The 18380-nt window shown below is 33.8% G+C and overlaps 1 protein-coding gene and 1 long non-coding RNA gene across 9 annotated transcripts in view; one reads left to right on the top strand and one right to left on the bottom strand.

Annotated features, from left to right (window-relative positions):
• CEP89 (centrosomal protein 89) overlaps positions 1-18380 on the top strand; it is a 37685-nt gene that overhangs the window by 6127 nt on the left and 13178 nt on the right. For all 3 annotated transcript variants that reach the window (XM_064519658.1, XM_064519659.1, XM_064519660.1), the window contains 13 exons: positions 200-305; positions 2890-2918; positions 4164-4218; positions 5702-5920; positions 6375-6517; positions 6885-6935; positions 8663-8746; positions 9725-9828; positions 11552-11667; positions 12461-12641; positions 13569-13736; positions 14453-14594; positions 16709-16798. In XM_064519658.1, coding sequence (XP_064375728.1) covers positions 200-305; positions 2890-2918; positions 4164-4218; positions 5702-5920; positions 6375-6517; positions 6885-6935; positions 8663-8746; positions 9725-9828; positions 11552-11667; positions 12461-12641; positions 13569-13736; positions 14453-14594; positions 16709-16798 — 1488 coding nt within the window. The remainder of the gene's footprint in view (positions 1-199; positions 306-2889; positions 2919-4163; positions 4219-5701; positions 5921-6374; positions 6518-6884; positions 6936-8662; positions 8747-9724; positions 9829-11551; positions 11668-12460; positions 12642-13568; positions 13737-14452; positions 14595-16708; positions 16799-18380) is intronic.
• LOC135329780 (uncharacterized) overlaps positions 1865-18380 on the bottom strand; it is a 28568-nt gene continuing 12052 nt past the window's right edge. For 3 of the 6 annotated variants that reach the window (XR_010391450.1, XR_010391447.1, XR_010391451.1), the window contains 4 exons: positions 15347-15419; positions 9688-9781; positions 3338-3495; positions 1865-2597 (listed from right to left, as the gene is read on the bottom strand). This is a non-coding gene — a long non-coding RNA (uncharacterized LOC135329780). Of the gene's footprint in view, positions 3038-3337; positions 3496-9687; positions 9782-12862; positions 12930-15346; positions 15420-18380 lie in introns of all 6 variants that reach the window. The other 3 variants (XR_010391449.1, XR_010391452.1, XR_010391448.1) reach the window with 2 other exon arrangements.

The following is an 18380-nucleotide window of genomic DNA, read 5'->3' as shown; positions in this document are numbered from 1 at the left end:
GATTAGATTTTATTTACATGTAACTTTAAAGCCAAAAGGCATGTCTTACAATTTATTGTCTTAAAGTATTGCAGTACTATTCTGAATGTGAATGAGACATTATGGTACTAAAGGTTTCATACAGATGTCAAGACACTTGGGCATGGTCTATTTTAACAATGTTGTAATTATTTAGATGTCATGTCCTGTTTTTACACAGGAAGAGTTTCCACTATCCCCTAGTACTAAAGTTGACAAGAAAGAGGCATCTTCTCATGAAACTGAGTTTCAGGTGCTGGTGGACAAGTCGAATGTGCAACTAGAAGGTAAATAAATTTATTTTAAGCTAAAGTGACTTACTTTTTAATATCCTGGGGAAATAAACAATTTTTAGATAAATTTAGTAGTACCATAAGATAATGATATATCATTATCTTTTGATAATCTGATATATCATTTAAAAAAAAAAAGGAATGAAAGAAAATGCTGCTAAATACTCCACCATTTCTAATAGTTATAGGAAATTCAGACTGTGCATAAACAGGGGAAATTAGTCTCTATTCACTTTGTAACTGATACTCTACTTGTCAACATCTGTTATCAGCCAGTGTAAAAAACAGAATAAAAGGTCTTGCATAATAGAGCCATTCTCTACTGTGTTTCTACTGGTATATGTGCCACAATAAATCCAGTTTATACTCTGCAAACGATAGGAGTGTTACCGGGTTCACAAAATGAAAAAAAATAGAAATGACCAACATTTAAAAAAAAAAAAAAAAGGAAATAAAAGAAAACATTTTTATTCCAGCATTTTCTTTAAATAAGAAAATGTCACATCTGAAAATCAGTAAGAACATTTTTTTGATAAGTATATGGCATGATACTGGGATTATTTACCCTTATATCATAATTAAAGTTATTTTCACATTGAGTTTGATATAACTTCTTAAACCATGAATGTTTTTTAAATAAATTATTAATTTTGATATTTTTATTACTTCTGTTTATTATTTTTGGCCTTGTTATTACCAGTACCTCTGCTACAAAATACGCTTACTATCAGAAAACCTATTTTTGAGTTGAAAGATTAACTTGTTATCTGGCTTACATGCTATTTTTTTTCCTTTCATGCCTTGAGAATTTAGCAGATTAAAGTTTGAAACCATTAAGCATCCAATAAAGGCCAAGTACCATATTCTGTACATTTTACCCAGAAGCTCTACACTATTTAAATAAAGCTGTTTGGTATGAAGGACTTTTCTACTAGGTGCTGTTTGGTCAGTGTCTATGTTAGCTGGTAATAACAAAAGGTATATTGTATTAAGTGCTAAGGAGCCAAGTTCTGCCAGTTCTGCTTTTTGAACCTTCTTCTATTCAGTTGACCACCTTCTAGGGACATAATCTTCCAGAAATTCTGATTTAAGATTGAGTTAGATCCTGTTTCCTTAATCTAATTATATTGCTGAGTACATTGCACCAGGGGCTCTAACTGCTCACTTAAGTGTACTAAGCACTGATTTATAGTACAAAAGAGTCCTATCACTCCCTCATCATGTTTCTAAATGGAAGTGATCACTGTATGTGTCCTAGCTAGGACAGGCAGTGGGTTAGGTACACTCTCGATGTACCTTAAGAGAGGGTTAGCAGAAAAGTATTTCTTTGTCGGATTGCAAATGACTTGGAAGTGACATGGATACTGAACTGCTCAGCCCTGCAAAGTCGGCAACAATTTTGGGCATGCTCTGAAGGCAGATTATGAGAAACTTTGCAATAGTGGCTTTCTGGTAAATTCAGGCATATCAGGCAGTGTGGATAATGAGGTGGTGAAAATCATAGTTTTAGACACACCTCTGTGTGTGTGTATTTTAGGTCTGGGCCTTAAAATTGTAGATCACACAGAAAGGTTCTGACTGAATAGAAAGCTGAACATGATCCTCAGTCTCAGGCTATCACCTTAACCTCAGAATCACTAAGCTTCTCAAATCAGTTTTCTGCAATGATTAATTTTATTAGATCAGAGAGCTTTTGGTACATACTTGGATCCTGTCACTAAGCTATTTTCTTATAACCACAGCAAGAATAGAATACTGTGGAAGAAAAAGCCATGATGAGTAAGCAAGAACAATCTTAACTGCATAGGAGTTTTATTGCATAATTGTCATGTCTGCTATCATTTCAGAACTGGGAAAAGGAGAAATAATAGCATTTGTCCTAGAGCTGCAATATGCAGTTTTTACAGAGGATGGCAACACTGTAATAGCTATCGGAAAGAAAGAAGCAGCATAACTGACCCATTTTTGAAAATCTTTGTTTTACTAACTTGTATCCATGCTGGATCCCAGTGTTATTTCACGGTTATTTCAGTGGAGTTATTTCCAAAGCTTTATAGAAAACAATACCTACCAAGAATGGATTGCGTTGATTAAATCATTTGGGAATGGGCTGCATTAAACTGAAGAAAATAGGATGTAGAAACCATTTCTAATTCCTCTTTTTCACAGCAGATGCTGCAGATCTTGGAAACTGTCATATTTGCAGTTGTCTTTGTTCAGAGATGCAGTAGGGCCTAAGCCCAGTAAAATCAATGAAAATCTTTCATTTGTTTCTCATTCCAAATTCTAAAAGAATAGCAGAATACATGACAGGAAGATAGTAATACAACTTCATTTCTTCCACAACTGTATTTTTACCATGTGAGGTAAAGTAAAGGTCTAACATCAGTATCATCATAGACTATGACAGATAAAATTGAAAGCTAGTTATCTAATTTGTCCTTTCTGGAAGATTTTTTTTATAATTATTTACAGTATGTAATATGTATCCTTACATATCCATATGTATCCTTATAATTTATGGACTTGCAAATGCTTCAATTTTTAATTGACTCAAAGATCTGTTTTGCTTTAACAGAAAATGAACGTCTTGGTTTGAATTTGAAGGTAAGACTGATAAGAAGATTTATTTATGATGCATTTTGGAAAAAACAAAGCATTATAAAGAGCTGATAGTGCACAATCACTTAGAAGAAAATTAATGTTGCCACCAAGGAATCTTCTTCCTTTGGAATATAAGAACAGCTAATCATTCATTTTGAAAATCTCACTATATGGGTATATAAAGCATTATGTTATATCTTCTGTTATTCCTTATGTGAGAAAGAAACTAAGTGAAAGTGAGAGACAGCATGTTACAGCAAAAGAGAGCTCTCGGAGGTAACTTTCAATTTCTGATCCCAACTTTACCAGATTTCTATCTGTCTTTCCAGTTGGGCCCATCTGACTACTGTCACCTTTACTAAGCTTGAAAAGAATACCCACAAGTTTAGTTTACCAGATAAACTTGCTGGGATATTACTTACAAAAATGGCCAGTAATTCCATTGCTAACATTGCTTTTTCTTCAAATTCTTGACCACGTATATTTTGCTTTTGAAATTTTTCCTGAGTTTGGACTCATTTGGTCATCAGTGTCTCAGTGTGTTAAATCACATGGCATTACATTCTTGCTGAACTTCACTCTGTTTCACAAAAATGTGGAGAGAGTCATGATCACCTCAAGTAAATACATTAGTATACATTCTACCTGTAGTTCTTTTATGATGAAAGAACTTTTGAGAGTTTAAAAATAATTACTTTTTATTATCAAAGTATTTGTTACAGCAGGAACCTATTTAATCAATTTTCAAATTCAGAACAAAACTCTTCAAAACGGTCTTACATTTTTATTCATTAGGACACAACTATCCTAATTATGGACTGTCAGTTCATACCATAATTGACTATTCTAGAGTCATATTTTATACGAACTAAAAAGAGGGAGCGAGATCCATCCTGTTAGGTTACGAAGCTTTATGTCTATGTAACTTTTACATCAGCCATGAAATTATTCTGAGAACTGTACGTCTATGACAACTACAGAAAATACTAACAGATTTCCCCAGGAAAAAGTTTCAAGTGTCCCTGATTGACTGGTGATACTTGTAAGAGACAACATAATGTCAAGATGGGTAAATGACCAGTCATGTATCTTCAGTTTGGCATCCAACCTTAAACTTTATTGACCTAAAAGAAAAATTGTTTCAAAAGATTTGTTTCATAAGTTCTCCAACAGCGATGCTGTTCAGTGTATTTCCAAAAGGATAATTGTTAGAGCAACTTTTCATATGCTTTGTTGTTTCTCTGCTAGAAAGAAAAATCATCAGCTGAAAATCTGCTAAGTGAAAAGCCTCCACCATCCCCAGGTACTTCTGATTTCTCTGTGATGTCACTGTAAATTCTTCACTTTAAGGAATGCACATCTGCATACAAAAATACATTTTCCTGCTTCTACTCACTAAACCTAACTTGGGGAAAAAATTGTATTTCTCCTGTACAGGAGGTTAAAAAAAAAAGCTGAATACTCTGTGATATGTATAAAAGCACCAGTTTCAGGGTTTGTCATATATATATATATATATAATATATAAAAATATAAATTTTTATAAAAATTTATATAAAATTTTTATATAAAAATATATAAAAATATAAAAAAAAATTCGGTGTTTAGGTGGTTTATAGCTTCCAGTATGAGTGAATTTTGAAGTCTTAAGTAAACAACTGTGAAATGAAAGTCATACTGGAACTCTCAAACCCTTTAAGTTTCATCTATGATAGAGAATGTCACTATTATTAAGTATCCCATTGCAACTGAAATGGTAAATGTATGGTGATATATGAAACATGGTCTACCTTCAGCTAGTGCCATATTTGTATGTCATTGCATCCATGTGACAATTTGAGGCACAGCACCTTTGAACTTTTCCCAAGGTGTATCACGTGGATGGGATATGTGCCTATCACTTATTCATGGGTTTTTGAATACTTCTGTGCTGCTCAGATATCTCATGCCTTCTCACAGGAAATTAACAGTGCTCATAAGTGCCTGTAATATAATAGTTTCATATATTTAATATTATGTCCTCTGTAAGAGAGCTCTGTATTTCAAAACCCATTCTTGGTTTTCATGTATATTCCTATACTAAGGAACTGTTCTGTACTAAGTCATATTGATGCCTACATGCTATTAGGTTATGGTAGCTCTCAGAGTCTGATGGTCAGGGAAAAATCTCGGCTTTTATTTTGAAAGGTAAACCGTCAAGCCCATACAGATGAAAAGAAAAATTTGAAATTGTTATCCAGTATTACTGATGTAATAGCATAATCCATGATTTTGCAGGTGATCTTAAATTTAATTTTTGTGAGGACTGTTAAGTAACTTGTATTCAAGCTTCACAGGGTTTCACTTGAACCCTACTCAGTGGGAAGAGGACAAGGCATTCATTGCATAGGTGATTAAAATAAAAGGGGGCAGGACTGGCCAGTCTATGCAAGCACATACACTTTGGTTACTGCAGTGGGTATTCCTGTCTCACCTCTCCAGTCACCCATGCTAGGGAGAGGGAAGTGTGCTGATACTTTCTTTGCTTTTTAAGGAAGGAAGGTCTTCAGTGTTGGAGAAGATGGAAACTTTCAGCCACTCCTCTCCTCAAAGCTCCCCTCCCAAATCCACATTTTTCATTCTCTCTGACCTTGATCTTCTGGGAAACATGAATTGATTTATGGCCTGCATAGTCTCACTCATGCAGAGTACTAATATTAGAAAAAAAATGGATTATAATTTGCTGAAAATATTGCTGTATTCAAGTCTGAGTACCATCTAAACTCATTGTGTTGTGGCACCTACAGATATATCTATTCGGTCAAGGCAAGCACAGGAGACTATGACGAAAGAGAAGTTCAGAGAACTAAAACGAGAAAATTGGTCTCTAAACAATGCATACCAGGCAATAGCCCAAAAATTTGAGGAAACAAAACAGCAAATAGAAGAACTGCAGTTAAAACTGAAGAGACTAGAAAAAGAAAACAGAAGACTTAAAGAAGCTTCAGAGAGATCACACAGAGAAGGTAAGGTGGGAGAAACAGTCTTCTTTCCAGATAAGCTCTTGTGAAGTCTTGTTTTATTTTTCTAATCTCTGACAACCTATTCCTGTAGTAGTAGGTTTCCACCTCGTTAATTTGAGTGGGTAACTATGCAGAAGGTGTTTTTGAAGAGTAAATATTTTCTACATATGTAGAAATTTTATCAAAGAAAACTTAACATGATCATGAAAGAAAAGTTATTTCATAGAATACATGAGATAGAGCTGCCACTACTTACTTGGTTGTTACTTGGTTGTTTCAGAATTTAATGATTTTTTTTGTATTAGTAATTGTCTATGCATTACAGTATTTTGAGACATTCTCTTGTTATGATTCCAGCTTATTGAGAATTTTTTTCCATAAAATTAACAAATTAATGTTAATGTTTCTTGAGTTTTGATTGAGCTTTTTCTTGTTTTCTTTTTTATTATTTTATTAGAGGAGGCTGCAGAATTGCTTTCTTTAAGACAACAAGCACAAGAACTGGTAGATGAGAATGATGCTTTGAAAATGACTGTCCATCGTTTGAATGTAGAGTTAAGTCGCTATCAAACAAAATTCAGGCCGTTGTCCCAAGAAGAGGTGAGAATGTTGATTATAAAGGCAGTTTGTGCTGAAATGTCCCATGTCCTTTCATTCACCTTTGAGTTTTTAAGATTGTTTTCTATGGATTTACCCCAAAGTCTACAAACATTTTAGATTTTTTCTGAAATTCAAAAGAAGCATGTATCTTAAATTTGCATTAAGATAGGCTTTTTCCTGTATTAGTAAGATGCCAAAGTTTTAGTTTTGTTGACTTTGTGAGCATGTGTGTTGCATACACAACGTATGTAGTTAGAAACATAAGCTTGATTGGGGTAATAGCTGTGAGTTGGCCACTTTTGCAGTGGGCAGTGGTTGGTGCTTCAAAAATGGAAAATAATTTCAGTTTCTTAAAAATCTCTTTTAGCATGTAAAACTAAAAGGTTTACCCATGAAAGGACCACCACCCCCATGGCTGGTAAGTAAAATACTATTTTCACTTACGTGTTGATTCCTTCAAGTAAAGAAGCAAGTTTCTTTACGGGAACCAAAATATCAAGATTTACAGGATATTATTTAGTTACTCTGAAATATCACACCTTGATAGAATATGGTAAGCATTTATGTGCGTTCCATGATAAGATGCAGGGTGAAACTTTACAATGAATGCATGCAGCTCAAATTTGAGTTTATGACAAGTTACAGACTGCATGCAGTGACCAAGTTTGAACAATTCAATGTGAAGTAAGTAGAAGTATAGATACGCTGAGAATCATAAAGACCATCTTCATTTTTAATATTGCCTGGCATATAATTTGTTTCAAGGTCTATTGCTTAATTGTTAATTTTATATCAATATTATTTATATTATGTTACAGTCTGCAAAATGGAATGCCTTTGTAACGTGGAACAACTTCTTTCATGTGCTAACCTGATCTTAAATTTTCCTTTGCTATTGTTAGTCAGACTTTTAAAACCATACAGAAATAGGAAAGTCCTCTCTCTGCTTTATCTTGCTAGCTATAATATCCAAGACTCACATATATATTTGCTTAGTTTTAAATATGTAGGTTTAATATTAAGAGAAATGTACCAGTATAGTGATAATTAAGTACTGAAATAGGTAGCAAAGTGAGAATGTGGAATGTCATCTTTACAGGTTCAGGGTCCCAGTTCTCCATGGTGACCTGGACAGACACCTGAGTTTAAATCTAGGAAACAGGAGACTCGGGCTACAGCTACAGAAACTTTGTATATGATAATATCAGATCAGATAAATTAAGGAGGGTGAATTATAATTAATATTTGGAAGTTTCTTTGGAAACTCCCAAAGAAAATTTGTTAAATGTTACCTGCAGCATGAAATACCTAAAGTTCCTGACTCCTGACAGTGTAAAAATTCCTTTCCCACTTAACTAATTCTAATTCCTCTTGGCTATATTTGATTATTATTAACTGCATTCACTGTCATGTTTTAGTTTGGTTTCATATTCATTAGCATCCACATTCTGCTACTGATAAATAATAGCTGCTTTGTAGTGAAACCTTTAAGTGTAAGTTCCATCTTTGTCCTTTCCAAGGCTTGTTCCTGAAACAGTGTTCTTAAGTGCTTCTGCAGCATCATTTTGCATAAGTATTTTAGGTGATCTGAGCACTTGCACAGGAAAAAAAAAACCAGCTGAATTTATATATCAAGAGCGTAAGTAATTTAACTGAAGAGAAGGATGATTAGTTGATATCCATGAAAATGAATCATACCTCCATATCATGTATCTCCTCCCCAGGCAGAATGATAAAGGATCTGCAGCATGTCAAGATGACTTTCAGGTTGAAATGGCAGGTTATATTAGCTAATTCCTTTTTAATGTCGATTTTCTTCAGTATGCATTTCACATGAGAAGAGAATTTGGTTTCTAGATTGAGCCTGTGTCGTACTAAATGATCTCCTAGAACATACTAAGCACTCTCGGGCCTCTTTGAAAGTAATGGTATTTTGAATTGTGTGAGTCTACTGAAATTATCCTATGTTTTAAGGAGGTCCTGAACTAGTGATTTCATCTTCGTCTATACTTGAAGTTAATAGCAATTGAAAGCCCTTAACAGCTTGTAAAACTAGCAATATATAGCAGAAGATGACATCTAAAATATTGACGTTATTATTGTTTGTAATTGATTTATATGGATTGAAGCATATCTTTTTTTCAGTTGGATATGAAGTATTTGTCACCTCTCCTGTTGGCATATGAAGACAGGATAAGAGAAAAGGATGATTTAAATCTTGCACTTGAGGCAAGTTACCATTTAAAAACATGTACTTTTACAATAAAGCAGAAATAAATCTGTGGAAATTTCTTAAAGGGATTTGATCAAAGCTGTTTTGTGCCTACAAGTAGAATTGACTTTGTTTTGCTTATATGCTTAACTGAGCTGTCTTAACTTGTTTGGTGTTTCTGTCATCCTGCTCAGATGTACAAGCAAGCACAACACTAAAATGTACAAGAATTGTGCTCTCACAGCAGAATGGAGTAAACTTAACAGAGTCAGTGATAGAAAGAATTTACTGTTATTACTCATAATAGGGATGCAGCATCCCTGTATAGTTGCTTTTCCAGTTACAGGCCTGTAGATTTTTGTGATAGGAAAATATTTATTTCTGATTATTTAAGTAATAACCACTGTTTCTTCTTGTTCTTTATAAGTACTTTTGCCACTGAATCTGAAAATGATCATCAGTTTCCTGAGAGTTAACACAGTGAACAAAGGTTGCTGTTCTCATTTATGCCCACACATGACCAAATTTGAGGAACTACATGAGCTTTAGAGCAGAATTGCTCTATCTTTTCGAAGTATTTTATTTACTTGGAAAAATTAAGCCATAAAATAAGCAGAAAGTACCAAGGGTTTTATTACTAAATCATATTTCACACTGAAAATGTATAGAATCATCTGGTAATTTCTTGAATTGAGTTTGCTGAATTTCTTGAATCCATATTTTAGGGATCTATAACTTGCTTAATTCAAATGACACTTAGCAAAAGTATAACACAATTCAAATACCTATAGTATTTTTAACCGAATACTACTACATTAACAAAGCAGTTTGAGTTAAGTATGCATGTCTGAATTGAAGATGTGAGACAATACACTGTTGCATGAGAATTAGAAAAGCGACCAGGCAGGCATATATATTTATATTTTTGTTGACATAAAAATTAAAACAAAATATTTACCTTTAAAGATTTTTATGTGGATTCCTTTGTCTTCCAGGAGGATATGAAGAACTTTAAAGCACGTGTTGAAGAATTGGTGAAGGAGAATGAAGACCTGCATGAGCAATTAAATAAAAATAGCTTTATTACTGCTACAGAATGGCAAGTCATTAATGAAAAAATTATTAGTTATTTTCTGTTGTATGCAAACTTTTAAGACTACAGCTATTAAGGAAAAATTCTGTTCCCTTTAAGTGAATTAAATTTTTCTGGAGAGTTAATAGGGTCAGGATTTTGTCTTGTTGAAAGAATGACAATTTGTAATGCCTGAAATAATTTTGGAGTAAAGGTAAAATTCTGAAAGTGCAATTTTGCGCCTGAGGTCCACGTAAAGTGAATGTGAAGTCTGTCCAAAACCTTGCAGGTTACATACTTAGCTTTTATACTTCTACTACTGGTAGGAGTGTGCCAGTGACATAAGTTTTATGTTAATACAAAATGGTATAGGAGTATGACATTAGAAGAATTTGATGGGCTTAAGAATTAAAACAATGAAAACCTAATGCAATTAAATAATGTACATATGAGGATTAATAACAATTTAACTTTGCCAAGCATTCATCAGTTGGGAACTGAGATGTGTAAGAGACTGGTTGTACTGGTTTATCACAAAATGATTATGAGCTCTTAGAAGAAGAGCTGTAAAACAACAACGATGACAACACCACCACCACCCCAAAAAACAGTATAGTGCTGTGGTACACTAGGATGCAGGGTGGGATACATTCCTTATTCCTAAGCCTAGTGATGAAATATTATCTCAGTTATATATCCATTTGAAAATTGCAGTTTCATTTGGAAAATATACTTTGTTCTTTGATTAAAAGCATTACACTTCAGAGAGTGTCCAGGAAAACTCATGATCCATCTTTCAACCTTAACTTCAGGCTAGATATTTTTGCTTGAGAAAAATTAGATTATTTCTTTCAGCTTGTGATGTTCAGCATCTTATATCAGCCCTGACCTTCTTGTCAAGAATAATAAGTGCATATTGAAACTCAATTTTCACTTCATGTTTATCCATTCAGATGAGAAGATGTGGTCTCAGGTGGTTAAACAACATAACCTCTAACTTAAATTTTTATTGATTTGTAAGTGGCTGATGCGCATTTGTTCCCTCTCCTACGTCTATTGCAGAAAGTTTCACAGTAAGTGAAATAGGTTAGTTAAACTTACAAGCTCCTCTCTGCAGAGGTTTTCAAGGAAACTGTATTTATACTTGCATTCTGGGTAGTATTTCTCAACTTTTCTAGCTATTATTAGAACAGCAAATAGTTTCTTAAGCTTTCATTATTATCAAAAAGACTAGTATTAGCTTCTTTGAAAGCAGAGTTAATACTAACTATAAAGCAGTAAGTTCTTTGCTCAAGAGAGTTCTGCTTAAAAGTCTCTTTTCACAGGCCCATAAAACATTCTGGCAGTATTTTTCTGGATATCAAAGCCAGATAGATCTAAATCCTATGCAAAAATTCATCACGTTTTGAAAATTGTAATACAGTTCAGGTGCCTAGTTACATAGCTGTCTCTAAGTCATCTGGCACAAGTGAGTTAGGTAGCTTTCCCTCTATGTTGTTTTTGCTTTAGTTAGTCAAAAGATTAAAACATTATTTCAAATAGATATTTACAGTGAGGGTTATGAGTTTCTCTCTTAAGAAGCTTACCATGGGTTCACACATTGTTTTCAGTGAGGGCTTTTGTTTGTTTTTTTAAAAGAGGGTTTCAAGTATGTTTTTATAAATTTAGATTGTTAGAGATCAGTTGTGCTTTTTCTTGGGACATAAGTTCATATTTGAGTGATATTTTATTTATAAACCAATCATTGTAGGTACCAGCTGCAAACTCAGGCCAAGTTAGTCTTGGAAGAAAACAGATTGTTGATGGAACAACTTGAAATTCAGCAAGCTAAAGCAAAAGACAGTCATAAACAACGTGTTCAAGAAGGTAAGGTGCTTGAGTTGCTAGTCACTTGAACTATATCAGAGATGGTACTGCAGGGTTTTTGCATCTGAATATATGCTTACACAGCACCACAGAATACAACTAACACTGTTATGAAATCAAACTCTGGATATCAACAGATGATAGCAATGAATGTCAGTATCACTTATTGACACTACATAGCATACTCCATTTTGACTTTTTCTTTGGGGAAAAAGTAACCAGAACTGTTAATAAAAAACAAATACATTTATTTTTATAATTTAAGAGTACTTTAAAGTCAGTATTTGTGAATCAGTATTTGCTTATTTGTTTCATTTAGAATTTGCAGGGCTTTTTTCATTTTCTGCTTTGTAATCACTGTTTACTGCTTATAGTTATTTATGTCATAGGTAATAGCATTTAACTTTACTCCTTTATAATCTGATATTGCTTAAAATTACATGCATCTGTCAAATACATAATCTGTTATCTATTGCTGTTTTATCAGAGGTTTGTATTTACTGAGTACAGCTTGAATTTGGAACACGTAATAACAAGAGATCATTTCTTGACAAAGATTTATTTTACTACTATTACTTTTTTTAAAAAACTAGTTACTTTTTTATATTACTCGAGCAAATTGCTTGATGGCAAAATCTAAACTGTTAAATACAAAATTTAAGCTCACAAATGAACTGTTACATAACACTGAGCAACTATGAAATAACATCTTACTGGTTTAGCTGGAATTTTCCTAGATAATTGAATTAGTCATGCTGTTCCTGTTTTTTTTTTTATTTTTTCTCCCCAAAAGTTTCAAAATTGACTAAACAGATGATAATTTTAGAAGACAAGAAACAGAGTCAAGATGAAGAAATAGCAGAGTACCAGAAGCAGTTGGAAGCTTTGCAATCTACTTGTGAAGAGCTGAAAGCCAAACTGAAGAGCAAAGTAGCAGCAGAGGAGCACTTTGCTTTGGTGAATGATTTAAAAAGGTATGAGTCTGCGTATGATCTATAGAGGCATAATTCTGCAAAACATTCAGATCCTTACGTGTGTACACATTGCTTTGTAGATAGGAAGTGACCGCAAACTTTTCCTAGTGACTTTTATTTATGAAGATAATTGGCAAAATACAAAGAAAGGTAAAGAAATAGTTCAAAAAAAATGTTGTCTTGCTTTTATAAACAGTTGAAATTATAGAAAGAAATCCGACCTCCAGAGATGTCTGTAGAATTGTTTCTACCGTAGATTACATACTGCTATATGTAGCTCTTCAAAACCTAAAAGGGGAGGCATTAAAAACATCATTTTTCTTAAAACTAATTAATTCTACCAACACTGACACACATTTTTTTGACGCATCTAAAAAGGTCTCATTCCTTTGCTCCTCTCTTTGGGAAAATGTCTGAAGGATCCTGCAATTTTAAAGTAAAAATACTGAGTTTCTCCAGTCTTCACAATATGGAGAAAAGATACTGAGTGCTGTCAGGCAGTATATTCTACAAAATAAAGGTTTTTAAAGACATTCAATAAATTTATTTGCTCTCAAGTTTAGGATAACAGAAGTTGCTTGTTTCTTGGTACAGTACCTTCCTGATAAATTCTCAGACATTCTTTTTTGGTGTTGCTAATAATTTCTTTGGAAAAAAAAATATAGGAAGGGAATACATTTGGACTACATAGAATTTATTTATAAATAAATTCTAAGTGTAGTCAAATGAGTTATTTGAATAATTTTGTTTATATTATGCTTCATTCACCATTTGCTGTGTAATCATATTGTGATACTTCTTTTTGACACTGCCAAACATTAAAAATTACTAACTTTTTTCATATCTTCACATGAGCATTTTACCCAATTATCTTTTTAGTGAAGTAGATATATCTTTGACATCTGTTCTATACTGTTGGTTTTGCAGTCATTTACAACAGGAACAGGAGAAAAAGCATCGCGAGATGGAAGATCTAATAGAAAAGATAGCATCATTGCAAGCTCAAAACAAGAAACTGCTTTTAGAGAAAAATAACTTCATGGCTGATAACAAGATCCTGGAAACTGAGCTGGAAATGAAACAAAAGACAAACAGGTTTCTCTCTTTCTTTTCCATTTCATATTAATATCTAATTGTGTCAATACTTATCTTTGCTATATTATTTTTAGAAATATATCTGTAAAAATATTATCTCACATCCCACAGTGTGTAATTTCTACCTTTTGCAGAGTAACTGCATTTCCTTAAACACATCTTTGTTAAATCTAACAGCCCTGGTTGTTAAGTAACTGCTAAATTTAATATGTTTTCATACACCCTTTTCTGTCTTCAGAAGCAAATTAAGACTATATCTGTAATGAAAGTAATTAAGTATTTGCATCTAATCATTTGCATACTGATCTGAAAAATGGCATTCCAGCACTTACAGACCTACTCATACACCCAGGTGGTTCAGAGGTAGACCCAAAGTATTCTGAAAACTAAGAACAGTATTATTGTTACAGTATTTAAGAAATATGAGCTTGTAACAATTGCACAAATTGTTCTTATGAATCATTGTTACTGTTGTTATTCACACAGCATATAACAAAGAAAAACAGTCAAAAAACCCCGAGTTATAGGCAGTGATACTTTCAGGATTACAAATACTACTTTGAACCAATACATCTTTGACTGTATATTTTATTTGACAGTATATTATGACAATATTTAAATTTTGGACTTGTGTGATTTGATTTGCACACATAATGCAAGCTCTTTTAATACAATTATTAATTCTGAAGATTTTCCTTTTTATATTAATTTTGTAGGCAACTAAAGAAGAAAATAGGTTTTCTGAAACAACAGTTGGAAGAAGCAATAGAAAAAGAAGTTGCAGCCCATCACTATCTAACAAATCTTATTGGTTTGGTGGAGAAGATGGCTCAGGAACGTGACCATCTTATATTTTTGGTAATTACCTTTAAATAATTAATGTGGCTGCATTTCTATTGACCAGGTTTCCTTCTGATCTGTATTTTAATGGTCTCCTTATCTGGATGCTTATCTCTTGAAATATAACCAGTCTTCATGTACTGGAATTACTTAGCAAAATTCTGCCAGACTTGAGTCCATAGATGCTACTGAATTGCCTTTTTGATCTTATGTACTATTTAGGATGGGTTTGTCCTGCCCAGTTGTAGAGATCCAAAGTGAGATATTGAAGCAAAAGTTAGTTACCTTAGGCACTCTGTCATCAGTGGAGGAAAAAAAGCAGCTTCTAGAGTGAAATATTTTCCCTGCAATTAATCTCTCCCAACTGTATAACCACCAAAGTTTCCAGCTTTTCTCAAGATTGAGCAGAAGCTGACCATTTTGAACTCTATAGGCTTCACTTGGCCAAAACAGTTCTGTTTCTCTTGTACAATTGTTTTAAACCCTTATCTATATTTAGCAGTTTCTTGTCCCAAGATGGAGAAAAGATCATTCACGCATACTTGAAGTTCCTCCATTTTATGGTCTAAATATTAAATGGTGCACAAGTCTTGCTTTTTACTAATTCACTGTATCTTGGCTAATAGCAGGAATAACTCTGAGACACATACTTTTCCACTGAAATGTTTTAGTGTCAATAAAACCTTTGTATATCCAATTTCCCCTATTACCTGCTAGAGTTGAACCAGAACCACCTGTCCCTAATTTTGATCACTGAATTTAAAACCTACCTAGGCAGAAAGTTAGACTTCTGTAGATATCTTGTAGTCAGGTAATCCAGCTAAGGTGGCCTAATAGGAAGACCTAGAAAATACAAAGAACTTGATTACTAGAAACAGACCCTAATGATCATTAAGAGCCACTACTGAGCTTGACATGTAAGTATGTTATCACCCCCCCACACCTCAAAATGCAGTAATCTTAGGTATGTTTACTCAGTTCAACTATTGCTATTACTTTGGCCTTACTTCTTTTTAATTCAGTAGCTGAATTTCTGAAAGAGCACATGGAAGAGCTGAAACTCATTTTATGCAGATTTAATCCAGGAAACTCAGGCAAGGAGAAAGGGTACAGGACTCCAAGGACTAGCTTATATTCTTATTTAATGAGTATTAAAAACAAAACAAAACCCTGTAATAACCAAACACTCACAAAAATACATGGATATTCTTAAGTTTACTGTTTGCAGGAATAATGACAACCTACTGATAAATCCAGTAAGAGTGAAACATAGGAGCAACAGAATACTTTAAAACAGTTTTGATAGTGGTACAGTGACAAACTCTAATCCAGACTTAGCAGCTGTCAAAACTATTCTTTTATTGTATTGTATGATTCAGCTGCCACACAGTATATCAAAACGTCACTGATTCAGCACCAAGCTTAAAGATGTCAGTGGTGCTATTTAATTTTGATTTTCTGTGAAAGGAGATACATCTGTGGAGTAGACAGGAGTGACAGGTAGTTCACAATAGTCAGGCATTGTTGATTCTAAAACCTGGTTCTTTCTTTCTTGAATGCTCCCAGGGGATTTAAACCTCAGCATTTAAACCTCTTACAGTTTTAAAATTAATTCATTGTTTACAGCCTACGCAGTCTTTGTTTGGTTTCCTTTTTAAATCTGAGAGACAATGTAGTGCTTATGAAGTGATGGAAACAGTCATATAAGGCAGGAGCATTTCATAAGTCATATACCAAATTCCTGTCATGAACCCCTGCTAATTTCAAGGGCTCTTTTGAGAGAAGATTACTAATGCAGTCCTGGAAGGACGAGTCTCACTGATACAGATAGAGTCCCCAAATAGACATCTGTAGGAAGTTATATAGATTAGCTTGGATTACAACATCAGTAGCTATGATCCTTTCAAAACAAAGCTGCTTTAAGGGATGATTTTGTTGGCCAGTTAGCATTCAGAGTCTGTTGATAAATTATTAATTAGCCATTATAAGAATCATTTTCAGGATTCTTTCTCCATCTTGGTTCTAAAGACTATTGGAGCTCAAAACAAAATTGCTTTGTCTTCCTCCATGTACGTATTTTGTCTGCCCTAAAGTAATGATTGCATTTAGCTATGTATACTGTATGTTTGCAGGCCAAGTGTTTGGAAAATGAGAATCATGGTGTTCTCAACAAAATAGTAGAAGGCAGTCTGCGCTTAGGAAGGTTAGAAGAAAAAGTTAAGGTAAGCAGTATTTCTAAGTTAAGTATTATATAAAGCACTTCTTATGCTTGAATTAGAAAAATCAATAATCTGTGTCAGTGTTTTTATCTGTTCACAAATCAACAGTAGAGCAAAATTAGTTCAGACTTTCTCCCCTCTAAGTTGTCTGTCTCAGTATATATAGATTCATCTAATGGAAGCAACCCTTCTGTTATCTTTGAGGAACACAAAAATAACTGCAATGAAAAAGCAAGATAGTATTTAGTGTGGGCTAATCTACTTTCCCATACTAGCACATATTCTGAGCCCTGGACTGGTTGCATATCAGACTGCATTGGACATTTTTGTGCGAGGTACATATGTTGTCTTATAGTCTTACTCACATATAAAAAGTTTCAGGATATTAGTTTTTCTTTCTCGCAAAATGCATAATTCTGAGAGACTGTGCTGCTAACATTTTGGAAAATGTTCACCAATATTATTTTAATCATCATTGAATTTTGTGCTGTAATAGCTGATTACATACAAAGTGACAAAATTACACTGAAGATAGGATTTAGGAAGGGTTAGAATAGAAGTCTGCAAGGTATCTTTATCCTGCATAATTTAGACCCTCTCTGTCCCATATGTATATTCAGTAGAGGAGGAGGTGTACTTCCAAGAAGTCTCATTTCTTCTTTCAGAGAGAAGCAAGGAAAGAATTAGGTCTGGATATAGGAATAAATATTTATCTATTCTTCCCTGTGCAGATGCCCCTTTTGTGTCAAGAACTTCTTGAGAATGCCACAGAAGGGCATATATTCTTTACATGACACACAACTGAATTTTGCAGTGATTTTTTTCATAAAGTATTCAGGAACTACCTGTGGTGGTTGACCTAATTGCCCAATGCTGTTTGGCTTATTTAATACTTGTATCATGGTATCTGACAAGTGATTGCTAAATAAGCAATATGTTTTATTGAGCCACACCATTTGTTTATTCTCTGATCTAATTCACAGCATAGCTTTACAAAAAAATTACATTAGTTGAAAGAGAAATACTTCAAAGGAAACAAATCCCTTTTTCCTTCCACTAGTTTGTTTTTTACTGAGATTGGTTCCTTCATTCAGCTCAATGTAGCCCTGTAATATTGCATCGATATAACCAGGGATGTGGTAGCTGCAACATGGAGACACAAACACACCAAGCCAGTTCTGTTGCCAAAGACAACCCAGCCAAATTACAGCCTAAAGCTGAACAAATTACCAGTGCCCCAGCACCTAGATGACTTTGTGTGTGTGAGTGAGCTTTCAAACCACAATGATTTTCTGCTGAGTTGCGCATATATCAACACTGACTAGTGTTTGCTTTGGGGAGTTCTATCCTTTGTCACAGAAAACAGTTGGAGCTGTATCAGTTGCACAAAGTTACAGTAGCTTTGGAAGACTGAACTACAAGTAATTAAACATTCAGAGCCTGTGATAGTTATTAATACATCATTAAATTGCTTTTACTGCACAACTCAAAGGAGGAAAGAAGATATCTGGTAATTGGTTTCTCTATATAGAAAGTAATATATACATATGATTTTCAACAAACGTTTTAAGTCAAGTTTTTGCAC

This window comes from Dromaius novaehollandiae, chromosome 13 (genome assembly GCF_036370855.1).
Source record: "Dromaius novaehollandiae isolate bDroNov1 chromosome 13, bDroNov1.hap1, whole genome shotgun sequence".
Classification (NCBI taxonomy): Eukaryota; Metazoa; Chordata; class Aves; order Casuariiformes; family Dromaiidae; genus Dromaius; species Dromaius novaehollandiae.
Note: the sequence above shows the minus strand (reverse complement) of the source record. Positions and strands in the feature narration are given on the sequence as shown.